Genomic DNA, 22,996 nt, shown 5'->3' on the forward strand with positions numbered 1-22,996 from the left:
CTTTGTTTTATTACGTATTAAAAACACAATTGAAATGTTAAAAAACATCGTTGTAGAGCGATTATTTTATTTGTATCGTAATATCAGCGTTTATGCGTTCAAAGCCAATAATGGAATATCAGTATAATATGTATAAAATATGAAAGAAATATCTGTCTATCTCTTCTGTCTAATACTATATACGCTAAGTATTGGTGTATCCCGCACTCAGCAGGTAGGCAGAGGGAAAATAATGTTAAGATACTCAGTTCCCTATTTTCCGCCGAATTCAAGAGGCATTAGATATTGAGTAACGAACAGAGCAAAAAAAGTAAAAAGATTAAATATTTCATTTCCTCAAGTAGGAATCGAACACACTGACAGTCGCGTTAAAAGTCACACTTTGTGCCCATGAGCTACGACTCGCCTCTAAGTATTGATAAACATAAGAAAATTAGATTTTTGTTATTTACATTGTTTTTATATTGTTTCGATGTCGTAATTTTCCTGTAAATCAACATTTATATTGAAATGTAAAAAAACCACGACCGCGAAATTAAGATGTAATTTAAGCAAAAAATGTTAATAAAGAAAAAACAACAAAATTAATTTTCATATTTTATTGCGTTTAAAATTAAATTTACATTTATTGTGATCTTTATCGTTCATTAACATCTATTAAGGTTTACATAATAATGACTCATACACTGGAACTGTACTAGAATTATTCAAATCGCATATATTTCAATATGAATATTTATATATATTAATTTAAAACATTTCTAAAAAACATATAACATTCTAATAATAATTAAGTTTATTATAATTGAAAAAAAAATACAAAATTAAATAAAAAACGTTACTTCAATGAGTTATAAATTACTGCAGTTCACGGGTTTTTTTTTTCAATTAAATAATTTTATTACAAAAATTATATATAGAAGATCTTTAGTGAATCGTATCTATTTGTTTCTAATAAAGAATCAAATTTACTAAAATATATAAACGGCACGCAATACGTAGAAAAAATTGTAATATCTTGTGATACATCACTAAATTTAAATAGCATTTTAGATAAAATAAAAAGAGAGTACAAACAGTTATAATTTTAACAAAACAGTTTCTACTTTTATATAATATCTATCTACTTAGAAGTATATAGGATAATTATTATTTTGTAATAAAAATAAACAAAAATTGGAGACAATTGAAAAAAGAATATTCAGATATTAACAATCAGTCAATCAAACATATTATGTGCGAAAAAAGATATTACATAAGAATAAGAAAAAAAAAACAATTTTGCAAATACAAATAATATAAAATTAAACTAATTTAATTATAGGAAAATGTCTATGGACAGAGAAATCAAATTCTGGTTGTGTTGTGGATTCCTTCTTATGGCCTCCCGCTAATAATTTTAAAACTACGAAATTCGTTTTGGCCACTTTGATGAGATCTGATACCTGTGAAGGAATTAAATAAGCATAAATTTAAGTATTCGTTACGAACAGTCTAATATTTTTCATCAAAGAATTATAAGTATAGCACCTCTTCTAGTTCAATTCCATTTGTTCCTTTTTAGCTAAATTACATCATGTTATAAAAAACGGTCATCATGTTAACTTATCCATTTTTTTTCATTTTGTGGCGGAACCCAACGCTGCGCTTTGTCTTGATACCAGTGCGTGGAAATGAAAATAATTCATAGTCAATATATTTATAGAATTTGGTTAACATATTTATATACCTCTTGGTCTGGCGTAGTTATAGTCTCTAACAAGGTACGGGCTTGTTGGAAATGCTTACAGCCGGCCACGTACAGAATAATTGGATTTTCATATCTAAAACAAAAACATTGAATGAAGTAAACAATAGATTTGCAATATGTACGTTTTTTTTTTACTTCCCACTGTATCCCGCATATAGCGAGATATACCAATAAAAACCCCGTTCCACACTGCGCCAAATACCAGAGGCATTACGTGTTGAGAGGCGCAACTTAACGCCGTACTTTGTTTTCCATGTTACCAACATGCGCCCCTGTGCAGCGACGTCCTCCATAAACAACATTGAGGTAAAAATTGAATTACAATATGTATGTAGAATAAAAAAATGATTTTTTTCCTCTTAATTATAATTAAGTATTTATGCTTTTTTATTATGCAAAAAATTATCTCGACTTTAAGATTAATGATTTCAATTACTTAAAGTTATGACTCAATTTAATAACAAAATATAAGTGAATAAATGTATGAAGATGTACAAAGGTCTTTTAATTTGAGATATAATAATATTTATTCTCTATATTTTTTTTTTGTTATGAAAAATGTCGTTATCATTACTTTTTTTTTCTGAATTTATTAAAATAATAATAAGTTTACATTAACATACAAAAAACAAATATAACTCTTTATATTCAGCTTCTAAACAATATTAAATTATCTTCATGGCTGTGAAAAGTATAGTACAATATATATGTATATAGATGAGATAGATAAAATAAATAACAAACAATAAATAACAACATCCAGGCCGTCGTGGCGCAGGGCCACAAGGCTATGACTGATGAGTTCCACCATTCAACACGCAATGCCTCCTGAATTGAACGGAAAGTAAGACGAGGAGTGTTTTAACACTAGACTCCTTCTGCCTATATGCGGGATAGCACGAAGCTAATCTGTTTTTTTTAGCATTTAGGAGCAGAAGTTGTGTTATTTCACAAAATTCGTGGTGCTGTACTTGCGATGTTCTCGTAGTTCTAAGAGACAAAGTAATCTTTATTTATAGTGCGTTTTCAAAATATAGGACATTACACATTAAAGTAAAGAAAAGTAATATAATATTGTATAAAATAGCATTGTATAATATAAATACATACGAATATTATATAATAAAGATAGTTTGTACAAAAACATAAAAGATTCAATCAAATTCATACAACTTACTGCAAAGGTTGCGTCATTTCGCAGAACTCGTGGTAGTGCACCTGCGGGGGCGTCAGCACGGAGAGGGGGGCAAAACGATGTTTGTAGCGCACCGCCTCATTGTCAAACTCTGAATGCGGGTGACGGATTTTACCTTGCAACTTGAATGCGACTAGAGCCTGTGAAGTAAATGTTAGTGTTTTTTTTTATCATCCCGCTGTACCCCACAAATAGCTGGATAGGCACAGGGTTAACCTTGTGTTAAAATAGTCCGGTCCCCCATTAAGACACTCCCTTTCCTTTTGCTCATTTCTCCACCTTATTTTCGAGGCAATACGTGTTGAGTGACAGAATTCAACGCTAAGTTTTGCCTCGTTACCAGAACGAGGAAATGAAAATATTAAATATATCAGTCGAAATCGAACCCACAATCGTTGCGTTTCACATTTTTGTGAAACAGGCACACACTTGTGTTCACACTGTTTCCGCATAGTTAGGTAAGATAAATCTAGATTCACTTCAAAGCGAAAAAATGAAGATAATATTTACAATAACACACGGAAAACAGAGTAATAACAAAACTCTTTTTAACAAATTAATATCATCAATACATAAAATGAGAAACCTTTTTTTGAGTAAATCAAGGGTCTTCCCTTTTGTTTTTATTTATTTATTTAGACTAAATTTTTATTTCATCGGAACTATTAATTTTTAAAACATAACTTCTAGTGAGGTTTATACGTAAAATGCGGACATATATTATAAATTCAAACGCCACCTTAAAGTATCCCCCACACATATTCTGCATAACTTGGCACATCAGTCCTTCTCTAGCGTATGGCCTACACCTTTTCTTCTTTCTTGGACAATTCTTCTTTGCTTCGGGCTTACGAGATTCACCAGCGAGACCTTCAGCTCGGGATAGGGCTGATACTAGCCAGCCGTAAAGGAATTCGTATAGATACCTAGATTATGAAATAATAAAAGTTTAAATCATACATTTTCTAGTATATGTTCTTAACATAAATAAATTGTAACAAGTGTATACTAATTTCGAAAAGAACGTTTTACGTTTAGACAATATCAAAGAAGTGCGTGTCCAATTTTTTTTATTATGAACCAGAAGTGGTAAATCACTTCTTAACACTAGGTTCACTTTGGCTATTTTGCTGTATGCGTCTGGCTATAAAAAGAAGTAAATCAAGAAAAAAGATCAAGTCATAACATACGTTCAATCACTATTGTAATTGCCATAATACAAATATGCATGTGTCTTTCAAATATTTATTTCTTTATTATTAAAATGAACTGGGGATAGTTTTAAATATAATATTTTTGTCGAAATCGAACCTACACCCATCGCGTATAGTCACTTACATTCCATTATAGGGCTAATGGCTATAATTATTTCAAACAAACTATTCGCTACATTATAATAAATACAATTTACATGTCAAAGATTTTAAAACAGAAAAAAAAAAGGAACATAATTATATAACGACGGACGTAATTGACGTGACGCAAGTTAACATTACAGGCAAATAATATTTTAGGATAAATAAAAATTATACACATTTTTTATCTCACATCAGTTTAATTAATTTCATTATCATATTTTAGAGCTACTGTTGTTTTAGTTTTTCTTTTTTAATCAAGAATACCTAATTAAAAAAATATATAATTATAAAAACTATGTATATTGCAGGAATAATAACGAAGTAGTTATAATTGTCATATTGGTTTGCCAATAATTATTTTATAATAATAATATTTTATTAATATAATTATTTTCGTTTCAGTTATTAAAATTATATATAACGAGATCAACAATGTTTAAAACATTGACATGATATACTTTAAATATTATTAACTAATAAATAATTCAATCCCTTTTTTAAAAATGATGAAATACTGATTTTTAAATTCAGAACGTTCTGATTTGTATCACAAAATGGTTTTTTGTTAAGCTTAATTAATTCGACTATGAACTGTTAAAGTTCTAAGATGTAAAGTAAAGAAAAAAGTCAGTTTCCTAGAAATGAAACAACGTATACAAAAAGAATTGTGGATAAGTAAATCATAATTATATATATAATTATTTATAATTTATTTAACAAGTACCTAACTCTACATCGTCAGTTGCGTGTTTTATCATAACAAATGATTAAAGTGAATCGAAGGACATGTTATACAACCAAGAATTCAGTGGTGACGCAAGGTCACAAGCGTGTGACTTCAAACGCCACAGGTTATAGGTTCAATTCTCATTCTTGGAAATGAAATATTTAATATTTTAATTTCTTCGCCCTGTCGAGTCAATGTCGAGGGTCGAGGCAAAGAGCGACGTTGAGTTCACACAAAGCACTAACAAATTTCTACGTGATTCCTTACTTAATAAACAATTTGGACACTGCATATATATACAAACAAATTGACTGAGGAAAATTTAAATCAATTATTAAAGACATATTATTTAAATGTATCATTGAGACAAATACGGTACTCGAGAAAACCTTAGTAATTTTTTTGTAGTGGCTTATTATTGTAATAATATATTAATAAAACAGATTACGTGTTAACTTGGTTTGAGATACGCCAATTTAACTATTAAAAATAAACAACCAAGTTAACTATTTAATACTGAAGTCGTTTAACTTGAGAAATCTTAGGTTATTATTTAAAATTTAACTATATTAATATGATAATGTAAGAAAGAGTTATTTATAAATTATATCTTTTATGGATTATAAAATATATTTTATTCCTAGTTACAATTCTTGAAACTGTTCATTAGAATTTTGCATATGTACGTTATTATAAAATATATAAGGATATTCCTGAACATTTTACAGCTCGAAGCGATACTCACCAAAATATATAATGATATTCGTGAACACTATACAGCTCGAGCTCGAGCCCGGACAGCAGGTAGGCTATCATAACGCGCAGCACGTGGTACAGCACCCACGTGCCGAGGCAGGCGCGCGGGGCGGTGCCCGCCGCGCTGCTCACCAGCGCATCCACGTTCTCCGCCTAGGGTACGGTAGAAAAAATCAAAATTCGATTTAACTAATAGCTTATCAGCTTTAATCTTATCTTATATACAGGGTGGAAGGGGCAGAGCTACTTTTACTGAAACTGCAAATAGGGTAATATTTTAAACCCAGAAGTAAAGAAATTAATTAAGGTACCTCAACAGTTTGGACGTAGAAATTTTTTTTCATTTCACGATTTTTATTCATACCTGTATTTCGTGTGACGCACACATACGAGTGCGACATTACCGCTTTGACAGGTAAGTGTGTGCGTGCCTATGTTATACTTTACAAATGGCGTTTTATTTTAAAACGATAATTTTATTATTTATTTTGTTTGAAAAAATAACTTTTTCATTTTTGGGAATTATATTTTTTCGAAATTATATTAGGCTTATATAGAGTAGTTAAAATTGTGGTTTCAATTAAAGTGGTGCCGACAATTCCATCCTGTATAATAAAACAGTAAAAATATTTTGTCTGTACATTTAGTATTTTTGACTGAAATGGATATTAATAAAATACTTACTTAACTTACAGGGACACTTAAAAAAAAATAAAAGCAAAAATTTTCTTTTTTAATTTCTTCTCTACCTGTCTGTATGTATAAGCACGTTTATCTCCGAAAGGACTGAACCGATTTACTTAAAACTTCACCAATTGAATATGGCAACAAAATATTATAGGGTATTATTTTTTTGACAAAACAAAGCAAACAAGCATATAGCAGCAGTGATCACCGCCACCCACGGCCCCGTGCAACACCAGAGGAGCTACAAGTGCGTAGTCGGCCTTTAGACGCGCTTTATGCATGTACCGATGTTATATCGACCTGGAAACACTACCGGGCCGGGACTGGACCGGGTAGACCATTCCACAGTTGTAAGGAGGTAGGAAGGAGAAGGAAGTTCCTACGAACTCATATAAATCGCGAAACAGCGCTACAACCTCAATATTAGTTACTATAAACAATACCTCTTCCTGCAAAGCACTGAAGTCGTCCAACAACAAAGCCAGTTTGTCCCTCTGTCTCGCGCGGTTGTGTCCACACACTTGTACCAACATGGCGAACGGACGTACGCAACGCACTATAAAGTTCTCTACGAACTCGCGCGCCTGAAATAAATATGTCAATTTAAGTAATAATATTAATATTGCATGTTATTATTACCTACAAATTATAAAGATAAACAGACATTTAGGACAAACAGACAGACATTTGTTGTTCTTGTGAGATAATGTGTTATACAATTTTTAAAAAATCGAAGTAGCTTGATGATAATAACGGCTTAGTGCTCAGAGCGCTTGGACGGTTTCCAAAAGGTGCGGTTAAAATACCGCAACGTTAAAATTCTTAAACGATTTCCTAAAAAGTATTTTTCTTTCCTAAGTTGGAACAACTCTTTAAAAAATTATATTAATTTGTAACAATAAAAACCGACTTCAAACAATACTTCAAGGGTAAAAAATAAATTTAGCATAGATAGCTTTATATATTTAGCATAGGTAGCTTTTTACTTATATGTTCATTCGACGATTCAAAAGTGCTTTTGAATCGTCGAATGAACATATAAAATTTGAATAAAGAATATTTTGAATTTGAATTTACTTAACATAAGATAAAACGTACTTAGATTTTTTGAAATAATTATAGAAAGATTTTATAATTTGAAGTCGGTGTCAAGCTAATGCCACGATAAACTTACTACAATATCAAATCATTTTCTTACAAAAGTATGTTAAAAATATCATCTACTGAAATTAACAAAAAAAATCTCATGTTTTCAAAGGCATTAACCGTTTTGGTTATTGCCTTTGAATACATGCCTACATACCGGTGGATTACCCCCACCCTTCCCACTCATAGCGGGAGGATTGACAAAACTCTTGATGGACTCCCTCAATATATCAACAAAGGCACCAGGTTTCTGAGTAAAGAAGCCTTGAACCACAGCCGCGGTGGATGCCGGAGACGGATTCAGGTATAACAGTTGTAGAGCCGAGCGGGAGAGAATACAGGCGCGTTGACGGCTGAACTCCATGAAGAAATCCTGTAACAGTGTATTAAGACAATATAAATAACATAAAAACTTTTTTCCTCCACACTCAAGCTAACATAACACAATTGACTGAAAGTTATGGATTTAATCCCCACCAGTTGTTTATGATTTTTTTTTTTGATAATTTCTTTTTGACTAACAGAAAGCGCGACGTTGGGCTCGAAAATTAGGCAGAAACTTAACACTTCACTCCCTAAGAGTACCCTGCTTTATGCAGGATGCAAAGTGAAATTAAGATAAAGCTGGTTCTTTATCCCAAGTGCTAGTGGGACTCGCATATGAAAGGTTACCTATAAAGCTGAGTAAGAAATCACGTTTACTTTAAGGAAGCCCCCTTAAATATTTTATTGTTTTTTAGCAATTGTTATTAAAGCAGCAACATTATGCATCACATGTGAAAATCTCAACTGCCTATCACATTTCATGAAAATAACAAAGTTGGTCTCATTTTACCTTTTGGGTACAAATTCCTAAAAAGAATAAACAAAATCTCACCAAAGCAGTATGAAAATTCGTACAAGATGTAATTTTCCAAGCGTGTCTAAGTCTCGATACTAATTCATCAAAGTATTGTAGCGCTTCGACACGCGGTTTAATGCGAGTGTAGCGCGGGAAGGTAGGCGGTAGCAGACGCTGGTTCACCATTGGCTCGAAACCCATTGGATTTGGTTTATTCGCTGAAAATAATATATATATTTTCGATATATCTCACATATAACAGATTAGTAATAGTACCCTACCGGCAGAGATCTTGTTAAAACACCCCATTCTTTAGATATCGCCCAATTCTCGAGACATGTTGTGTAGTGGAACTCAACGCCGCACTTTGCCTCGTTACCAAAGCGAGGAAATGAAATAATTATATATATTATAGCTCCGAGTGGGTATCGAACTTACACCCGTCGCGTTTACAAGTCACGCGCACAAGCGCCCGCAACTCGTCTGGCCTCTTGGTTGTATTAGATTTTCTTGGATTCAGTTTAAACATTTATTATGATAAAACGGGGCGCAGGGCTACGACGGCCTATGGAACGTATTTTAAATTAAAACACTACAGCATTAAACAAAAATATTTACAATTTTCAATAGGCTGTGTTCCTTTGCCAACTGTTTTTATGATGACTTTCGTCATTTCTGAACATCCATTCAAAAGAGCCACACAGTCCGCGCTCGATTGGGAATCTCTCTTTGTTATTAACAATAAAGCTTGGTAGAACATTCTAGTAAACCGGATTCTGGCTGCTAAAGCTGCCCACATTTCACTAGGCTGAAAAGTAATAAGTATAACGTATTTAAAGCTAAAAAATAAATTAAATTGTAAAAAATTAAATAAAAATCTTAAGCTAAACCTTCACGCTGTATCCCCCACACAGCAGGGTAGGCAGAGGGAACCTAATGTTAAGACACTCCACTCCCCACTTCTCGCCGTATTCTGGAGGAATTGCGTATTGAGTGGCGGACCTCATCGCCGCCCTTTGATTCATCACCAGAGTGTGGAAATGTAAATATAAATATTAAATAAATATTTCCTCGCATGGGGATCAAACCCACAACCAATCTGTTAACGGTCACACTCTGTGCCCCTGCGCCATTCATCACGCAATGCTTCCAGAATTCGGCAGAAATTGAGGAATGAAGTGTCTTAACACTAAGTTTAGACTTAGATTTAGGACAATAAGTATTAATTAATCACATAATAATATACAGATTTGTCACTGTATGTGGTGGTGTAATAAATCAAACTATTACTCTATCTTTCATATGATCAAACATGAAATGCCACCATTATATCAGTTGACAATTAAAAAATATTATAAAATAACAATTGTATTATTATCATACCTCATCTTCAAGGCTTTTGGCCTTTTTATTTAATTCCTCCTCTTGTTCCCGTAACATGGATATACATTTCTGTTCGCTAACTTCCTGACTAGCATCATAGGTGTTACCTGCTTGTGGATTTGAACCAAGGCGGTAACCGTAACCCATGGGTAGGAAATCTTCTTCTTCAAACACTTGGGCTCTATAAAAGTTTACATTTCTTTGTTTTCCAGTTTATTACTTAAATTATGCTAGTTAACAAAATTTATAAGAGGCCTTTGTGATGCAGGGGCAAAGGCTAGCAAACACAATTATGATTGAGTAATATATGTATATGCTCTTGCTAATGCCACTATTATGCCAATTATTACCAATAATCTTTAATAAAGCTGAAGAACAAAAAGAAACTATTTACTCAAATATTTTTTTATACACTACATAGAGTAAAGTTTAATTTCATCCTATTTTTTGTGTATAACACTTTTTGCTGGAGTTGTATGTCTAACTTCATACTGTAAAATTGCAATAAGAAAAAAATTTAAAAAGAACTTACTTTTTTATACAATCTCTAATACAATCCAGTAATTTGTATACAGCAATACAATATGCCTTCAATGGCTTATCAATAATAGAATGTGGTTGATGTAGATATATATTTGTGAACACTGTCTGAGCAAGGGAATGTCCTTCCAGCCAAGAGACAATACAAGCCATAGTTGAATCTATAATACCTATTATCTCACTTGGCTCTAAGTTGTCTATTTTTAGTTTACCACACTGGAAAATAAAAAAATACATATTAGTCTTTGGTTCAATTAATCCAGAACATAGAAAATAAATCACTCCCCTGAATAGGAAACAGACCCACAACCATGTCAACTTTTAGTTTATCAAAATGAAAAATATAAAATATTAGCTTTTATTTCAAATAATCTTCAAACTGTCCCCTGCATATAGCAGGATAGACAGAGAAAAAGAATGAAAAAAAAGAGTGAAAGAGAAGTCCAGAGAAAAACTTTATCATTCAATGGTGCAGGTGAATGAGGGTATTGTTGTAGGGTGAGGAATATGTGATATGCTTGTGAGATAAAAATAATTTGTTACATCAGTAGGGTTCAGACTTATAACCATTTTGGTTAATGTTGGATGATGAAGACAAATATAATAAAATTGTAGATGATCATTGTAATTTGTTAAAAATAAGAATACTAACTTCCACAGCTTGTTGGAAATTTAGAGGTTTCGGATTGCCTCTATTACATAACATTCCTGCATCCATTTTTGGATCCATCATTTCAATAGCCGACATGGCTTCAAATAAACCAAATAGATGTCCGTCATGTAGTAATTCTCCTAATTGTAGATCTAAAAAATTGTATTATGATTAAATAAGTTCATGTTTATTATTTTGTACTAGAAATTAATTCATTTTTAATAACATGTTACCTTGAATATTTTTAAAGAACTCTGAAGTAATATCAACCCAGTTATAGGTGACTTCTGGAGATGTTGGTAATGATTCCATTGTCCTGCGCAGTTAATATATACATAGTGAATAAGTTTCATTTAGAAGTATTAATTAAAATGTAAAAAAAAATTACAACTTTCTTGTCTTTGATTATTATAGTTATATTGCTGTATGTAAGAAATATATATATATTAATATATCAAAAGATATATTTATATATAGGTAAATATATCTTTATTTCAGAAATATGATAAGAATAACAATAAAATTGCTATTATCATTCGCGAAAAATGTAAAGCATATAACAACTTGTCCCGATTACAGACAGGTTAAAATAACATATTAAGTTGTCAGAAGCAAAACTAATAAAGCATACAAAATAAAAATAACATAATAAACTTAACTGTAGATCAATATCAATATTAAAAATTAAAACAAAAAGAAATAAAGATGACATGCATAACTACTAACCCGTCACCATCACAAAAATCATCATAATAATCCATTATTCAAAGCAAAATAGTATGTATTAATAATAAAACTATATATTACCATTTCATTTAAAAAGTATTTATATAGAAAAACAATTTAAAATATTACAAAGTAAAAAATATAAATTTTCGAAGCCGCTATATTGACAGTTAAAGACAGGCCCGGTCGACTTCCTTAGGAGCTTGGGCGACATACCTACTTGGGAGCCGAGTCCTGTTGCTATATTAAAGTCAAACTACTAATTAGTAGTTTTTCTAAGAGTATTTTTTTAAAAATTTAATTTTAATTCACAATTTAGTTACTTAATGTTTAATAAATAACTTTCTTTATAATATTTCATGTATGCAAGGCACCGTGATAAAATGTTTTTCGATATGAGAAACATTTTATGTAACCGGTTTTTAAAGTACAGTAGTAGGATTATGTTTTGATATGGCAATGGTATTATTAGCATTTGCAAATGGTGAAATACTACTGCGACTTAAACAAGCAACCTGTTAGTAGCATTTCTGTTGTATTTTATATTTAGATTTTTATTGTGGTTCAGTTGTTCTCTCTGTTTGAATATTTGGATCTAAAATATGGGAGACAATTTGAAAAGTAGATGCCTCAAATGTCCCCTCGTGAAGATCCTGAAATTAAACTATATAGGTTCCCTAGTCCAGGTCCTACCAATTCACAAGTAAGTAATCATTAAGTATTAACTACTCTAGATAAAGTCATATCTTAAATGTTGTACTTTTTTAGTTGTGAAACTTGGGCTAAGTTTTGCTTCCCCGAAGGCCCGTGGTATTCTATCGATTTTCAGAAAAAAATGTATGGTGAACATAGAATATTATGTTGCCACCATTTTGAAAGGGCTTCGTTTGTCAATTTTATTGAAAAAAAAAATACTGTTTAGAAAAACGGTTCCATTTATTTACAAATTAGTAATCATACATTGGCAATGTATTTTCATCCAATTATATTTTATTTTCAGAATCAGGTAATCAAAGATTTTAATTTTTCCACTAAACAATCAGGGACATCACATTTTCCTGCAAATTTTATACCAGGACCATTGCAAAGAAGGGTATTGACGAGTATTCAAAAGGTAATTCAAGTATATTATTAATTGATACTGGTTCACTTGTAATGACAATATATTTAACTTAAAAAACTATCTTAATAAATAGCCCATCTTATGGTAACAGTGAAAAAACCTAAAACAGATAGATATATATGTAAAAATAAAATATAAAATTTAATTAACAATTTTAAAACATAAACACAGATAAATTTAAAAAAATACTAATAGTTACAACTAAAATTACATTAATCTTAAACAATTTCTTTAATTTTCTTTTAATTGCTTAATCAAGAAGATTCATCTAACAATGATATGTTGATTTTAGTTTCTGTAACCTGACCTTTATTAACTCTTGTTATTTTCAGGATTGCTACCCGGAGAGACAACAGTCACTGCAAATTTAGGATTTATATGTTTAGCTGCTGAAATAGTGATTCTGCAGATCGAAAGAAAGGCAGCCACGCTGTACCAATGTGGCTAACAATTCTTAATTTGAAGAAAATGTATGTCTTTTTTTCTCTAACTCAATCATTTGAAGAAAATGTATGACTTTTTTGAAAATTATACATTTGTCATAGCTCTCCCCAATGCAAGCTTTGTGATTCAGTTTTAAAAGTGAAACATACCGATAATATATTATTGTACACTTTTATGGACTTGAAAGAATATGATAATGCTAAAAAGAAGTTAAACTATGTATCTGAAAATTGTATAAGATTTTATGTGTTGAGAACTGTGCCACAATCTGCAATAATTTATACGAAACATTATCATATTCTTTAAACCTCAAAAAACTTGCAATCTGCAAATTGGAAAAAGATGTAAATTTTAGTTTTCTTGCCGAATGTGAGGAACATCTTAAAGAAAATGTTGATTTTATATGTAATAGTGTCTTCCACATAACAGTAAAAAGATTTTGTTTAGTTAAAAATAGACAATTTGCAGATTATCAGAAATTGTTAAAAAGGAAAATAGATATATTAAAAATAAGTAATTGTATATTAATGTTAGATTTAAATTGACCAACACTGTATTAACTTCATTATACCTACTTTATTAATTTTATCTTTGTAATTGTTTAAAAAAAAAAGAAATTCAATAACACAACAATTAAGTACTGCCTACAATCTTATAGGTTAATAAATATATAAATTTTTTTTTTTTTGCAGATTATGATCTATTTAACTTATAAAAATTAAAATTGTTATTGTTTTTAACATATAAGAGCAAGTTTGTCTTGTAGCAATGTTGTAATCTTTAGCAGTATATTTTAATTGTTTTGCAGAAATACTGTTTGTGTAAATATAATTAAAACAAATGTTTATAAGCAATAAAGAAAATGTAAAATGTTTGTTAGTTTTATTACTGCATTTATTTTTTATTATTGTACTATAAATCATTCAGACTCTTTCAAAATCATTTGGAAGTATTATTATAAAATTTAAATAATAATACTTCCAAATGATTTTGAAATAGTCATAATTCTGGCTTTTATAAATAAAATTCTAAAGCCAAATTTTCCCGCTAATAGTTTTGCTGGGCACGCACAGAGATGGCAGCAGCATAGTTTTGTCACCCATTTTTTAGTATGAAGTGAACATTCTTTGAGTAAATGTGTTCTGTGGTTAAAGACAGACAGCCGTAGCAATTAGCAAAAGTCAAACAGAACAGTTTTAAACAGATTATTAAGAAATTAAGAACTGAACTGAAGTAAACAGATTATTTAAGAATTTAGGCAATGATCTTATTAAAACGTTACACAAAATGGAACAAATAAAAAAACGAAAATAAATAAAATCTATATTTTATTAAATACTAGCGACCCTATTGCGGCTTCGCCCGCTTTTACTACTGGATTATTCATATAATGTATGTCTGCAAAGCACTTAAGATAATGTGAATATTAATTAAACCCTAATGCAACACGCATTTTCGTAGTTTCAATAAGGATTTTCCAATTGTTTTACACAGCAAGGATTTTTTAGTAGGTACCGTAATTTTATATCTGTGATACTAATCTTTTCAAGTACTTATTAAAATATATTTAAATTACTATTTTTAGATAGTTAAATGACATTAAATAATACATTCAACTCGAATTATCCAATACGTGCAAACGCATCTAAATCTTCGTTGCTATAAAGGCAGGCGGGTTTTTTTTTTCGAGCTTGTGGTTAATGCTGAAGAGGGTATTCTGTCCCTGATGAAAAGCAAGCACTACGTGGCTGCCTGTGACGAAAATTAAATAGAATGCATGGGCCGGGAATCGAACCCGGGCCGCCCGCGTGGCAAGCGAGCATTCTACCACTGAACCACCGATGCGTGTAAGGCAGGCGGGCGCGGCGGACTCGCTTGTATAAGCATAACGTCGCGAGGCGCGTTTCGCAGCAAGGATTTTTTGATATTGTAACAACTTCTAAAGTACTTATTAAAATGAAAAACAGAAAAGACAGTTTTGATCTACATTAAATGGCCAACGTAACTAATATACTTATTTATATGCTGAGTGTAAGGGATAAGTGAAACTTGACTCGATACAGTTGATGTGTGAACGGCGTGATGTGTCAATAATTAAATGCGTTTTTCTCTAAAACTATTCGCAATTTCGAAATAGTTTAAAAAGCAAATTTTATCTTCGTTTAACGTAGAAATTTAATAAAGTATTTTAAAGGATAAGGATTAATACCATTATGGAGAAATATCCCTCACAATAAAAAATATATTGAAATTACTATTTTTAGACAGAAATATGATCACTACACGTTATTCTTAAAAGATACCAATATGCCATCGCGGACTTTTTTGTAGATCTTATTAAGAGGAACAATACTCCAGTACATTTTTTTCATGTAGTATTTACCATTAAAGCAGCGCATGCGCCAAAGTGTCTCAGCGGGTAGGACTCTATACACATTTATCGTATTTATGTTAATTTATATAAGAATGTACAAATAATAAACTATATATAAACCTTCCCTGAGCAATACTCGACCTAATGGTGAAAACCACATCCAAATCCGTTGGGTGGTTTAGAAGAAGAAGAGTTAGAAAGTTCAGACAGACACAAAAAGCGACTTTGTTTTATAAGATATAGGATAGGATAGGATAAAAATATATAATATTTGAGGCCGTCGTAGCTCAGGGGCACCTCTCACGAGGTAATTTCGAAAAATATATTTTTAATTACTTTTTTCTGTTCTGTTCTTTTTTTCTAGAACTCCTATTCTAGCCAAAGTATATTTTCATACTGAAAGACCCTGTATAATGAAACGAAAATAAAGTTCCGGAAAAGTAAAATGGAATAGACTTGGATGTCGTCGGAATGTCGTAGAATTGCCTTGAAAATTGCCTGCTCCAGAAAAAGTTGTACATTTTTTATAACATAAACATTGTATTCAGTGACAAAAGATTAATTTTACTTCACTGTAATTAATCCGACGTACAAAGTTGGTCAAACTCACATTCAAAGTTACAAACACACATAGATAAGTAAATACGACCAAACCTAATAAAGGCGTGTTAAAAATAGAATATTGTATGGTTTAGTACCTACGATGATGCAATTTTTAACACGCTATGCTATTTTTTATAGGAACCTATCAATATTTAATAAAAATAAGTTATGTAGAAGATGTCCCTTTATTTTTGATATATTTTTTTTATTTTTTTTTATGTAAGCTGCTACTTGGCGATCTGTTTATAAAACAATAATCCAAGATGATAATTTATATTTTGATAATAAATAAATAATAATTTATTAAATCAAATCTATATAACATTATACATATTTTATGCTATTTTCAAACAAAGGTTTTTTTGTTGTTTCTATATTATCCGTGACGGGGTCGTATACGTCTGCATTTACTTGAACTTGTTCAGTTGTAATCTGTGGTTCTGTTTGTAGAGCTGGTTGTGCGCCACCAGGTTTTGAGAGGCCGACACCACCAGCGCCCATGTCCATACAGTCAAAATGAAGAATCTGTTAGAAAATATCCAAATATATACCCAGATACCCATGAACATTATTACTGAAAAACTGAACTGAAGGAAAAGGACAATAATAATCATGCTAAAAAAATATTTATTACATAAAATAACATGTAAAAAATGTACAGTTTTGCATAAGCATTTTCTTTAAATTTATGCTTAGGTACTAGAACAACATGAAAATATACGATTTTGTACAAAAAAATGTTTATATTCGGTTCATTTTTTAAAAAAGTTGAAACTACTTACAACAACAGGTGCCTTGTCGATCCTAGTGTCCATATCCATACAAACATGCAGTTTTTGATCCACAAGTGATACATCAAAGAGCCTTATGCACATGTCCATCAGACCAGGTGGTAAATAAGGTACGGGTATGGGTATACAAAATGGCGGTGGATTACGTGCTAAAAATATGAAAATATGTATTTATCTAAAATTGAATTAGTCAGTACACCACTGAATTCCCTGTTTAGTCTAAATGTTATTCAGAGGACAAAAACATTATAGAATATCGAATTATCATCTTATTAATAAGATCTTAAATGTCTTTTTTTAAATGTCTTTTTTTAAATGTCTTTTTTTAAATGTCTTTTTTTAAATTTCCCGTTAGTTTTTTAATGTAGAGTCCATGGCATAGAGGCTATATTACAAACAACAACAACAAACAGAATTCTATAGTGTAATTTCTAGGGTAAATATTAATTAATAAGGGCATGACAGGACAACTTACTTGAAAAACTGTTACGAAATACACTTGCATTGTTCATGCTAACTTCCAAATCAAAGGTTGATTCACTTGGTTCATACGTCAAGACAGCACATGCTAAATAAATATTAATACAATTAATCATTACATCACTAAAACTCGCTAAAATAATAATTTGAATGAATTTCAAATACTTGCTTCGTCTATCAAAATTAAAGGACTGGATTCGAATACCCGTACAGCATTTACATTTGAGTTGTTCACACTGACACGGTCCGCCTCTGAAAGGTAATCTTAGTAGCCAACCAGGCTTGTACCACGGTCTAGGTAGCATTCTTTTGATTGTCTGAAATATATTTAAGAAAATTGGAAAATACAAATCTATATTATCTAATTTAGGCGACACTAATATATAGAATTATGTATTTATGTACATGTCATATCTTTGCATATGTACCTAATTAAAACGTTATAAACTAATAAAGTTAATTTAATTTAGATGACTTAAACGATTATATTGTTTACAATAAATTTATCATTCTCTCGTATGTGATGACATATATACATAATTTGAATATTAGATATAGAAAAGTTTTATTGTTTGATCACGTCCTCATCATAAATTTTATAAATAAACAATATCGCAGCCAGTCAGGAGGTCACTCATGACGCAGGAGCACAAGCGTGTGACCATAAATGCGGAAAGTTGTGGGTTCGATTCCCACTCGAGGAAATTAAATATTTTTTTAGTTAGTTCTGGTACACTGACTTTTTCCACACAACATGCATTACCTCCAGAATTCGGTGGAAAGTGGGGAACAGTCCTAATGGGAACAGCGTAGCTTAACACTTGGTTCCCAGGCTCCCTCTGGCCCAGCTATGTGTGTGATATATATTGTATATACCTTGAATTTTTTTATTGAAATAAGTAAATATTGCGCTTCAAGAAACATCTTTTAAAAATACTTAACATACGTAATAATAAAATTACCCAGTGGCGTAGCTAGGGGGGTAGGGGGCATCAAAAGGAAAGGGGCATCAAAGTCGACCATTAATTTTTTGAAAGGTAGCCAATGTCACATTTTAGTGTCTGACGCTTGATCTACGTGAGAGTAGAAAACACTTCAAATCTGTTTTTTTTTTTTGACCATTTTAAAGGGCATCAAGTCCCCTAAGCCGCACCGGGCAGCAAATACTGAAAATACGCCACTGAAATTACCTTATTGGTCTGAACATCGTAGTAAACCGAAAAATCTGTAACATCCATAGAATTATCTTCTTTTATGGTATCCAAATACAATATCCTCTTTCTTGAAGCATTTTCTGAAATAAAAATGAGTAATTTGTAAGTATTTACGTACCTACTTGCTATGTACTTGCTTGCAAATAATTTATTAATAATATAGTAAAATAAGCTTATCCAGTTTCTATCAATACAAAAGAAGACAACTTGTGCTATTGTGAATGTGTATATTAATGCTCTAAATATGACAACAATTGCTTGCTATATATATTCATACAACTTAACTAAAAGCACTTTTAAATTATTATATTGAAATTATGACAGCAAAATCTTATATTTATAGATTTTATATAAAAATGGTAATTATAAGCACTTACCACAATTTACAAACGCCACCATGAAAAACAAAAAATATGTCACCACCTTCGATTTCATGTTGCACCTATAACAATTTGGTCGATTGTTGTCGTCTCAAGAGGCACTAAACAAATGACAACATATCGATATTCGGTAACTTATGTCAATACAAGCAAATTAAGGTTCGATAGTTATTGTTTGTATGCAAGATGTGCTGTGCACAAGCGCAACTGGCTTACGCGACTTTCTAGAGAGAAACTCCTGCGCATACGCACCACTACTGAACCTCGTTAAATATCCATCAATATCTTTTGCGTTGGCCTAAACAGTTTCTCTTTCATTAAATAGACTATTCTAAAAGGAGAGTTAACGAGAAATAAATGGTTTAAGTAACGATCCGAATTAGAAATTTAATTTGGTTATTAATCATTAGAGAAAATGTGGAAAAATATAATTAAAGACATCATAGCAATTTTACTGTTTAATAGTATAAAATAAATTATTATTACAATAACAACAATAAATACTGGTGATAAAGACATTATAAATATTAATCATCAAATATATCAAGTAATGATTTCACAACATTTTCATCATAATCTTCTATGTCATCTTCACCAGCATCGACAACAGCATCTTGTCCGCCAAGTGGGTTTGGGATTGATATGCCACCATTTTCATCTGGACTTAACATTGTTATGCCATTAGCGCCCATTCTGCAAAAGATTAATTTTAAAACGTAGCTTAAGAACTATACGTACGTAACGTAGTCATAATATAAACGTTAATGAATTATTTTAACACATATATGTACCTTAAACAATCAAATACGAAGTCAAACAATTGGAAATTCCGCCATTTTCCAGTCATAGCTAAACAAAAGTGAAAGTTCCTTCCCGGAAAGAATACGTTATAAAACTTTGCGCACACCTTTAAATTATTCAGTCGTGGTGGATTTATACATATTGGTCTTGGATTTTTTCCTATAAATAAATATATTTCTTAAATTTGTGAAATTATATTAAATATCAAATGTATATTTAACAATAAAGTATACGTACCCGACATAGAATTTTCATAAAGAACTCTATCGTTCATAGACATAGCAACATCAAAAGCGAAATCTCCAGGGTGATAGGTAACCTTCATACAAGCTTTTTGGTTAATCAAATCCATCAAATATCCAGTGCAACACTTACAAACTCCCAAATTACAGACGCAACGTCTTGATGATGTAGATGTTGAATTTTGTGCTGATCCCTGGTTTTGTCTCGCGTAGCGTGATATAGTTGCCATTTGTCTCAAATTAAGTCGATCCAGTGAAGTTAAAGCACTGTTGTTTGGTACTTCAAAATTTTCCAACTTCAAATTCGTATTACTGGGGTCAGACAACACTATAAACCATTAATTGTTGTTATCCATAGTATGAATATTTTATTTTATATTTTAAGGATTGCACTTACCGTTTCCATTAGAGACTCCAAATATGGTCACCATAATAAATAAAATATATAATTGCATTTTGAACTTAGTTTCCTTTAAGCGAAGCTGCGCGAATGCCGGTCTGTTGAATAATAAGTATCGTCCCAATTCACAACAACGGATTTGAACCGGTTCTATGGTGGTAGCTAAATCTAATATGTTTAAATATATACCATCTAGTAACTTTCACATGCCTATATATAGCTACTACAATAAATTTATTTTATTTTTCAATGTCAACAATTACAATCCAGTTACAAATATGTATGTATATGTGTGTAATTGTATACGTTCTCTGTATTCCACTACAGCAAAGTACATAACAACGCATTTGACATCCGTTTTTATAGGTCCTCGGAAGTTAAGGCAATGACCAGTGTAATATTTGTTCGGGAAAGTCTTATTTAGAAAGTAAAAAAAATATTTAAATAACAAAATTTAATTTAACATAAATAACCTTACAATTTAATAAATATTTTAATAATACAAGTAAAATTTGACTATTATTGTAAGTCTCTGCCACCAAATATATCCCCGACAGCATTGCCAATTGCCTCTAAAGGACCTCCGTCAAATAATCCGCCCTGTGGTGCCCCAAATATTCCGTTTTCACCACCTAAAAGCGAGCCTGCAGCGTCTAGTATGGTTCCGTCGTTATTATTGCTACTACCAAAAAGATTTACAGGCTTTGGCCCCGAAGACACGGGCTTGGGTTTTAGTCCGGATTGTAATCCTGCTGATCCCAAACTAAAAAAATATAAATTACTTATTTTTGGAATAAATTAAAAATGTAATGAAATAAAACGTCACCAATTTAACTATGAGAACATTACGAATAAATACAGAATGCTAGCTCACCCGAAGCATCTAAAAGAAGCAGAATAAATAGTAAAGCCACCAATATCTGCATTAATGTCTAAGCAGGCAAATGCATTTCCATTTCGAATGCGAATATTACTTATTTCTGCACAAACTCTAACGAACGGTGCCCTTCTAGGGTTAAAACATATTGGTGGAGGATCGCTAGCTGTAAGTGATAATAATACAGAAGTTGTAATGAAGAATATTTGTAGAAAACATACAATAAATTATAATAATAATTGGAAAATACTTTATAAAACACAAATTACTTACCTGAAACTCGTCTACGTACAACAGTATTGTTGTTAACAGTCAAACGTACATCAAATACAAAATCTTCCGGAACGAAAGACATATTTCCACACGCTTTCATTCTAAATCTTTGTAGTATTGTACCAGTGCAACATCCACACTGTCCACCTCCACAGGTACATGGAAATCTTGTAACTTGCCCATCTAATTGGTCGTTTTGATTTTCAGTGACATCTTGTAACACAGGTACTTGAGGTACATCACTCGAAGCTGGTGTAGTTACAGTTTGTGTAGAAACTGATACAACTGGCTCGTCACTCACCACTTGTGAATTTTCTATAATAGGCCCTTCAGATGCCTCGTTTTCTATATAGTCTACATCATTCTCTTCATCTTCTTCGGCAAAGTGAACAGGCAATGTAATTGTAACTGGAGATCGTAGAACTGGCGTGGGATGAATTGCTTGATTCCAGACGTTTCGAGGTACCTTTATCTTTATTACATCATATGACCGATCTACTTTGTTTATAAATTCACCTGTCGCAAAAGTATTATTGAAACATATTTACGTTACTGATTTTAGAATAGGTATAATAATATATTTAAATAATATAAGAAAGGTCCTTATTGACTTAATATTTAGGCATTTTCCTTGTTTTATATTAAATAAACAATGCTCACCATGTCTCGAAGAACAAAAATGACAATAAAAAGTAACTAATATAAGCAACTTGAAGGAATACGACATATTTAAATAAATTGACAATTTATATAACAACAAGTTCGTCAGGCTTTCCAGTTGGAATTGTAGGTAATCATGATACTTCCATCTATTTAACTGCTGTTCAGAAACAAAGTTTCGAACCTGGGTTAGTTGTACGTTGAATGAACGTTGTAAACAAGTTTTAAATTTTAATGTATGAACAAGAGAAAGTGGCTGCTCGCCGTTGAATGACTATTGATTCCCGCTTTCGGCATCAAGAACGCGCACTGCCTAAGATATTCGGAATAATTAAGATTATTTTTATCATTGTTATTATTGGGTGGAAAAAAGGCACAGAGTGTTCCCTCTTTTCTATATGGGGTATTCTGCTATGAAAATTAAATAGTTTTACGCTGTATTAAGAGTGAAATTATTTAATTTTAATTTAAGATTATTTGTACTCGATATTTGTTTTAATAAAGGCACTCTTGGATTGTTTAATAAACCTATGTCAAAATTGCACATCGTTATGAAACTGAATAATGGAATAC

At 31.3% G+C, this 22,996-nt stretch overlaps 4 protein-coding genes and 1 long non-coding RNA gene across 6 annotated transcripts; 1 reads left to right on the forward strand and 4 right to left on the reverse strand.

Moving 5' to 3' along the window:
• Positions 1–584: 584 nt before the first annotated feature.
• Naa35 (N-alpha-acetyltransferase 35) lies at positions 585–11,963 on the reverse strand. 2 transcript variants are annotated; one of them, XM_085190729.1, is made up of 14 exons: positions 11,843–11,963; positions 11,269–11,351; positions 11,036–11,187; positions 10,376–10,599; positions 9,844–10,024; positions 9,079–9,268; positions 8,497–8,678; positions 7,777–7,992; positions 6,917–7,057; positions 5,776–5,939; positions 3,685–3,871; positions 2,928–3,085; positions 1,730–1,823; positions 585–1,445 (listed from the first exon to the last, which is right to left on the reverse strand). In XM_085190729.1, the coding sequence occupies exons 1-14, from the start codon at positions 11,848–11,850 to the stop codon at positions 1,305–1,307; spliced, it is 2,121 nt and encodes a 706-aa protein (XP_085046855.1). In that variant the 5' UTR covers positions 11,851–11,963; the 3' UTR covers positions 585–1,304. The 2 variants fall into 2 exon arrangements, with proteins under 2 accessions (XP_085046855.1, XP_085046854.1); XM_085190728.1 differs by having other exon boundaries at positions 11,762–11,949.
• Positions 11,963–14,200, forward strand: LOC146535826 (uncharacterized). Its single transcript, XR_014878291.1, has 3 exons — positions 11,963–12,464; positions 12,762–12,875; positions 13,217–14,200. It is a non-coding gene; the product is annotated as an uncharacterized LOC146535826 (long non-coding RNA).
• A 1,868-nt stretch (positions 14,201–16,068) lies between these two features.
• On the reverse strand, positions 16,069–19,417 carry LOC146535827 (uncharacterized). Its single transcript, XM_085190731.1, has 6 exons — positions 19,168–19,417; positions 18,767–18,870; positions 17,746–17,893; positions 17,572–17,664; positions 17,088–17,245; positions 16,069–16,830 (listed from the first exon to the last, which is right to left on the reverse strand). Exons 1-6 carry the CDS (start codon positions 19,223–19,225, stop codon positions 16,630–16,632), a joined length of 762 nt encoding a protein of 253 aa, XP_085046857.1. The 5' UTR covers positions 19,226–19,417; the 3' UTR covers positions 16,069–16,629.
• Positions 19,418–19,615: 198 nt separating this feature from the next.
• LOC146535828 (uncharacterized) lies at positions 19,616–20,989 on the reverse strand. Its single transcript, XM_085190732.1, has 4 exons — positions 20,611–20,989; positions 20,209–20,541; positions 19,962–20,130; positions 19,616–19,863 (listed from the first exon to the last, which is right to left on the reverse strand). The coding sequence occupies exons 1-4, from the start codon at positions 20,666–20,668 to the stop codon at positions 19,698–19,700; spliced, it is 726 nt and encodes a 241-aa protein (XP_085046858.1). The 5' UTR covers positions 20,669–20,989; the 3' UTR covers positions 19,616–19,697.
• A 63-nt stretch (positions 20,990–21,052) lies between these two features.
• LOC146535829 (uncharacterized) lies at positions 21,053–22,631 on the reverse strand. The gene is made up of 4 exons (XM_085190730.1): positions 22,424–22,631; positions 21,764–22,279; positions 21,488–21,656; positions 21,053–21,376 (listed from the first exon to the last, which is right to left on the reverse strand). Exons 1-4 carry the CDS (start codon positions 22,488–22,490, stop codon positions 21,133–21,135), a joined length of 996 nt encoding a protein of 331 aa, XP_085046856.1. The 5' UTR covers positions 22,491–22,631; the 3' UTR covers positions 21,053–21,132.
• Positions 22,632–22,996: the final 365 nt, after the last annotated feature.

This window comes from Heliconius melpomene, chromosome 10 (genome assembly GCF_056956725.1).
Source record: "Heliconius melpomene rosina isolate 202511_hmr_F chromosome 10, ASM5695672v1, whole genome shotgun sequence".
Lineage (NCBI taxonomy): Eukaryota > Metazoa > Arthropoda > Insecta > Lepidoptera > Nymphalidae > Heliconius > Heliconius melpomene.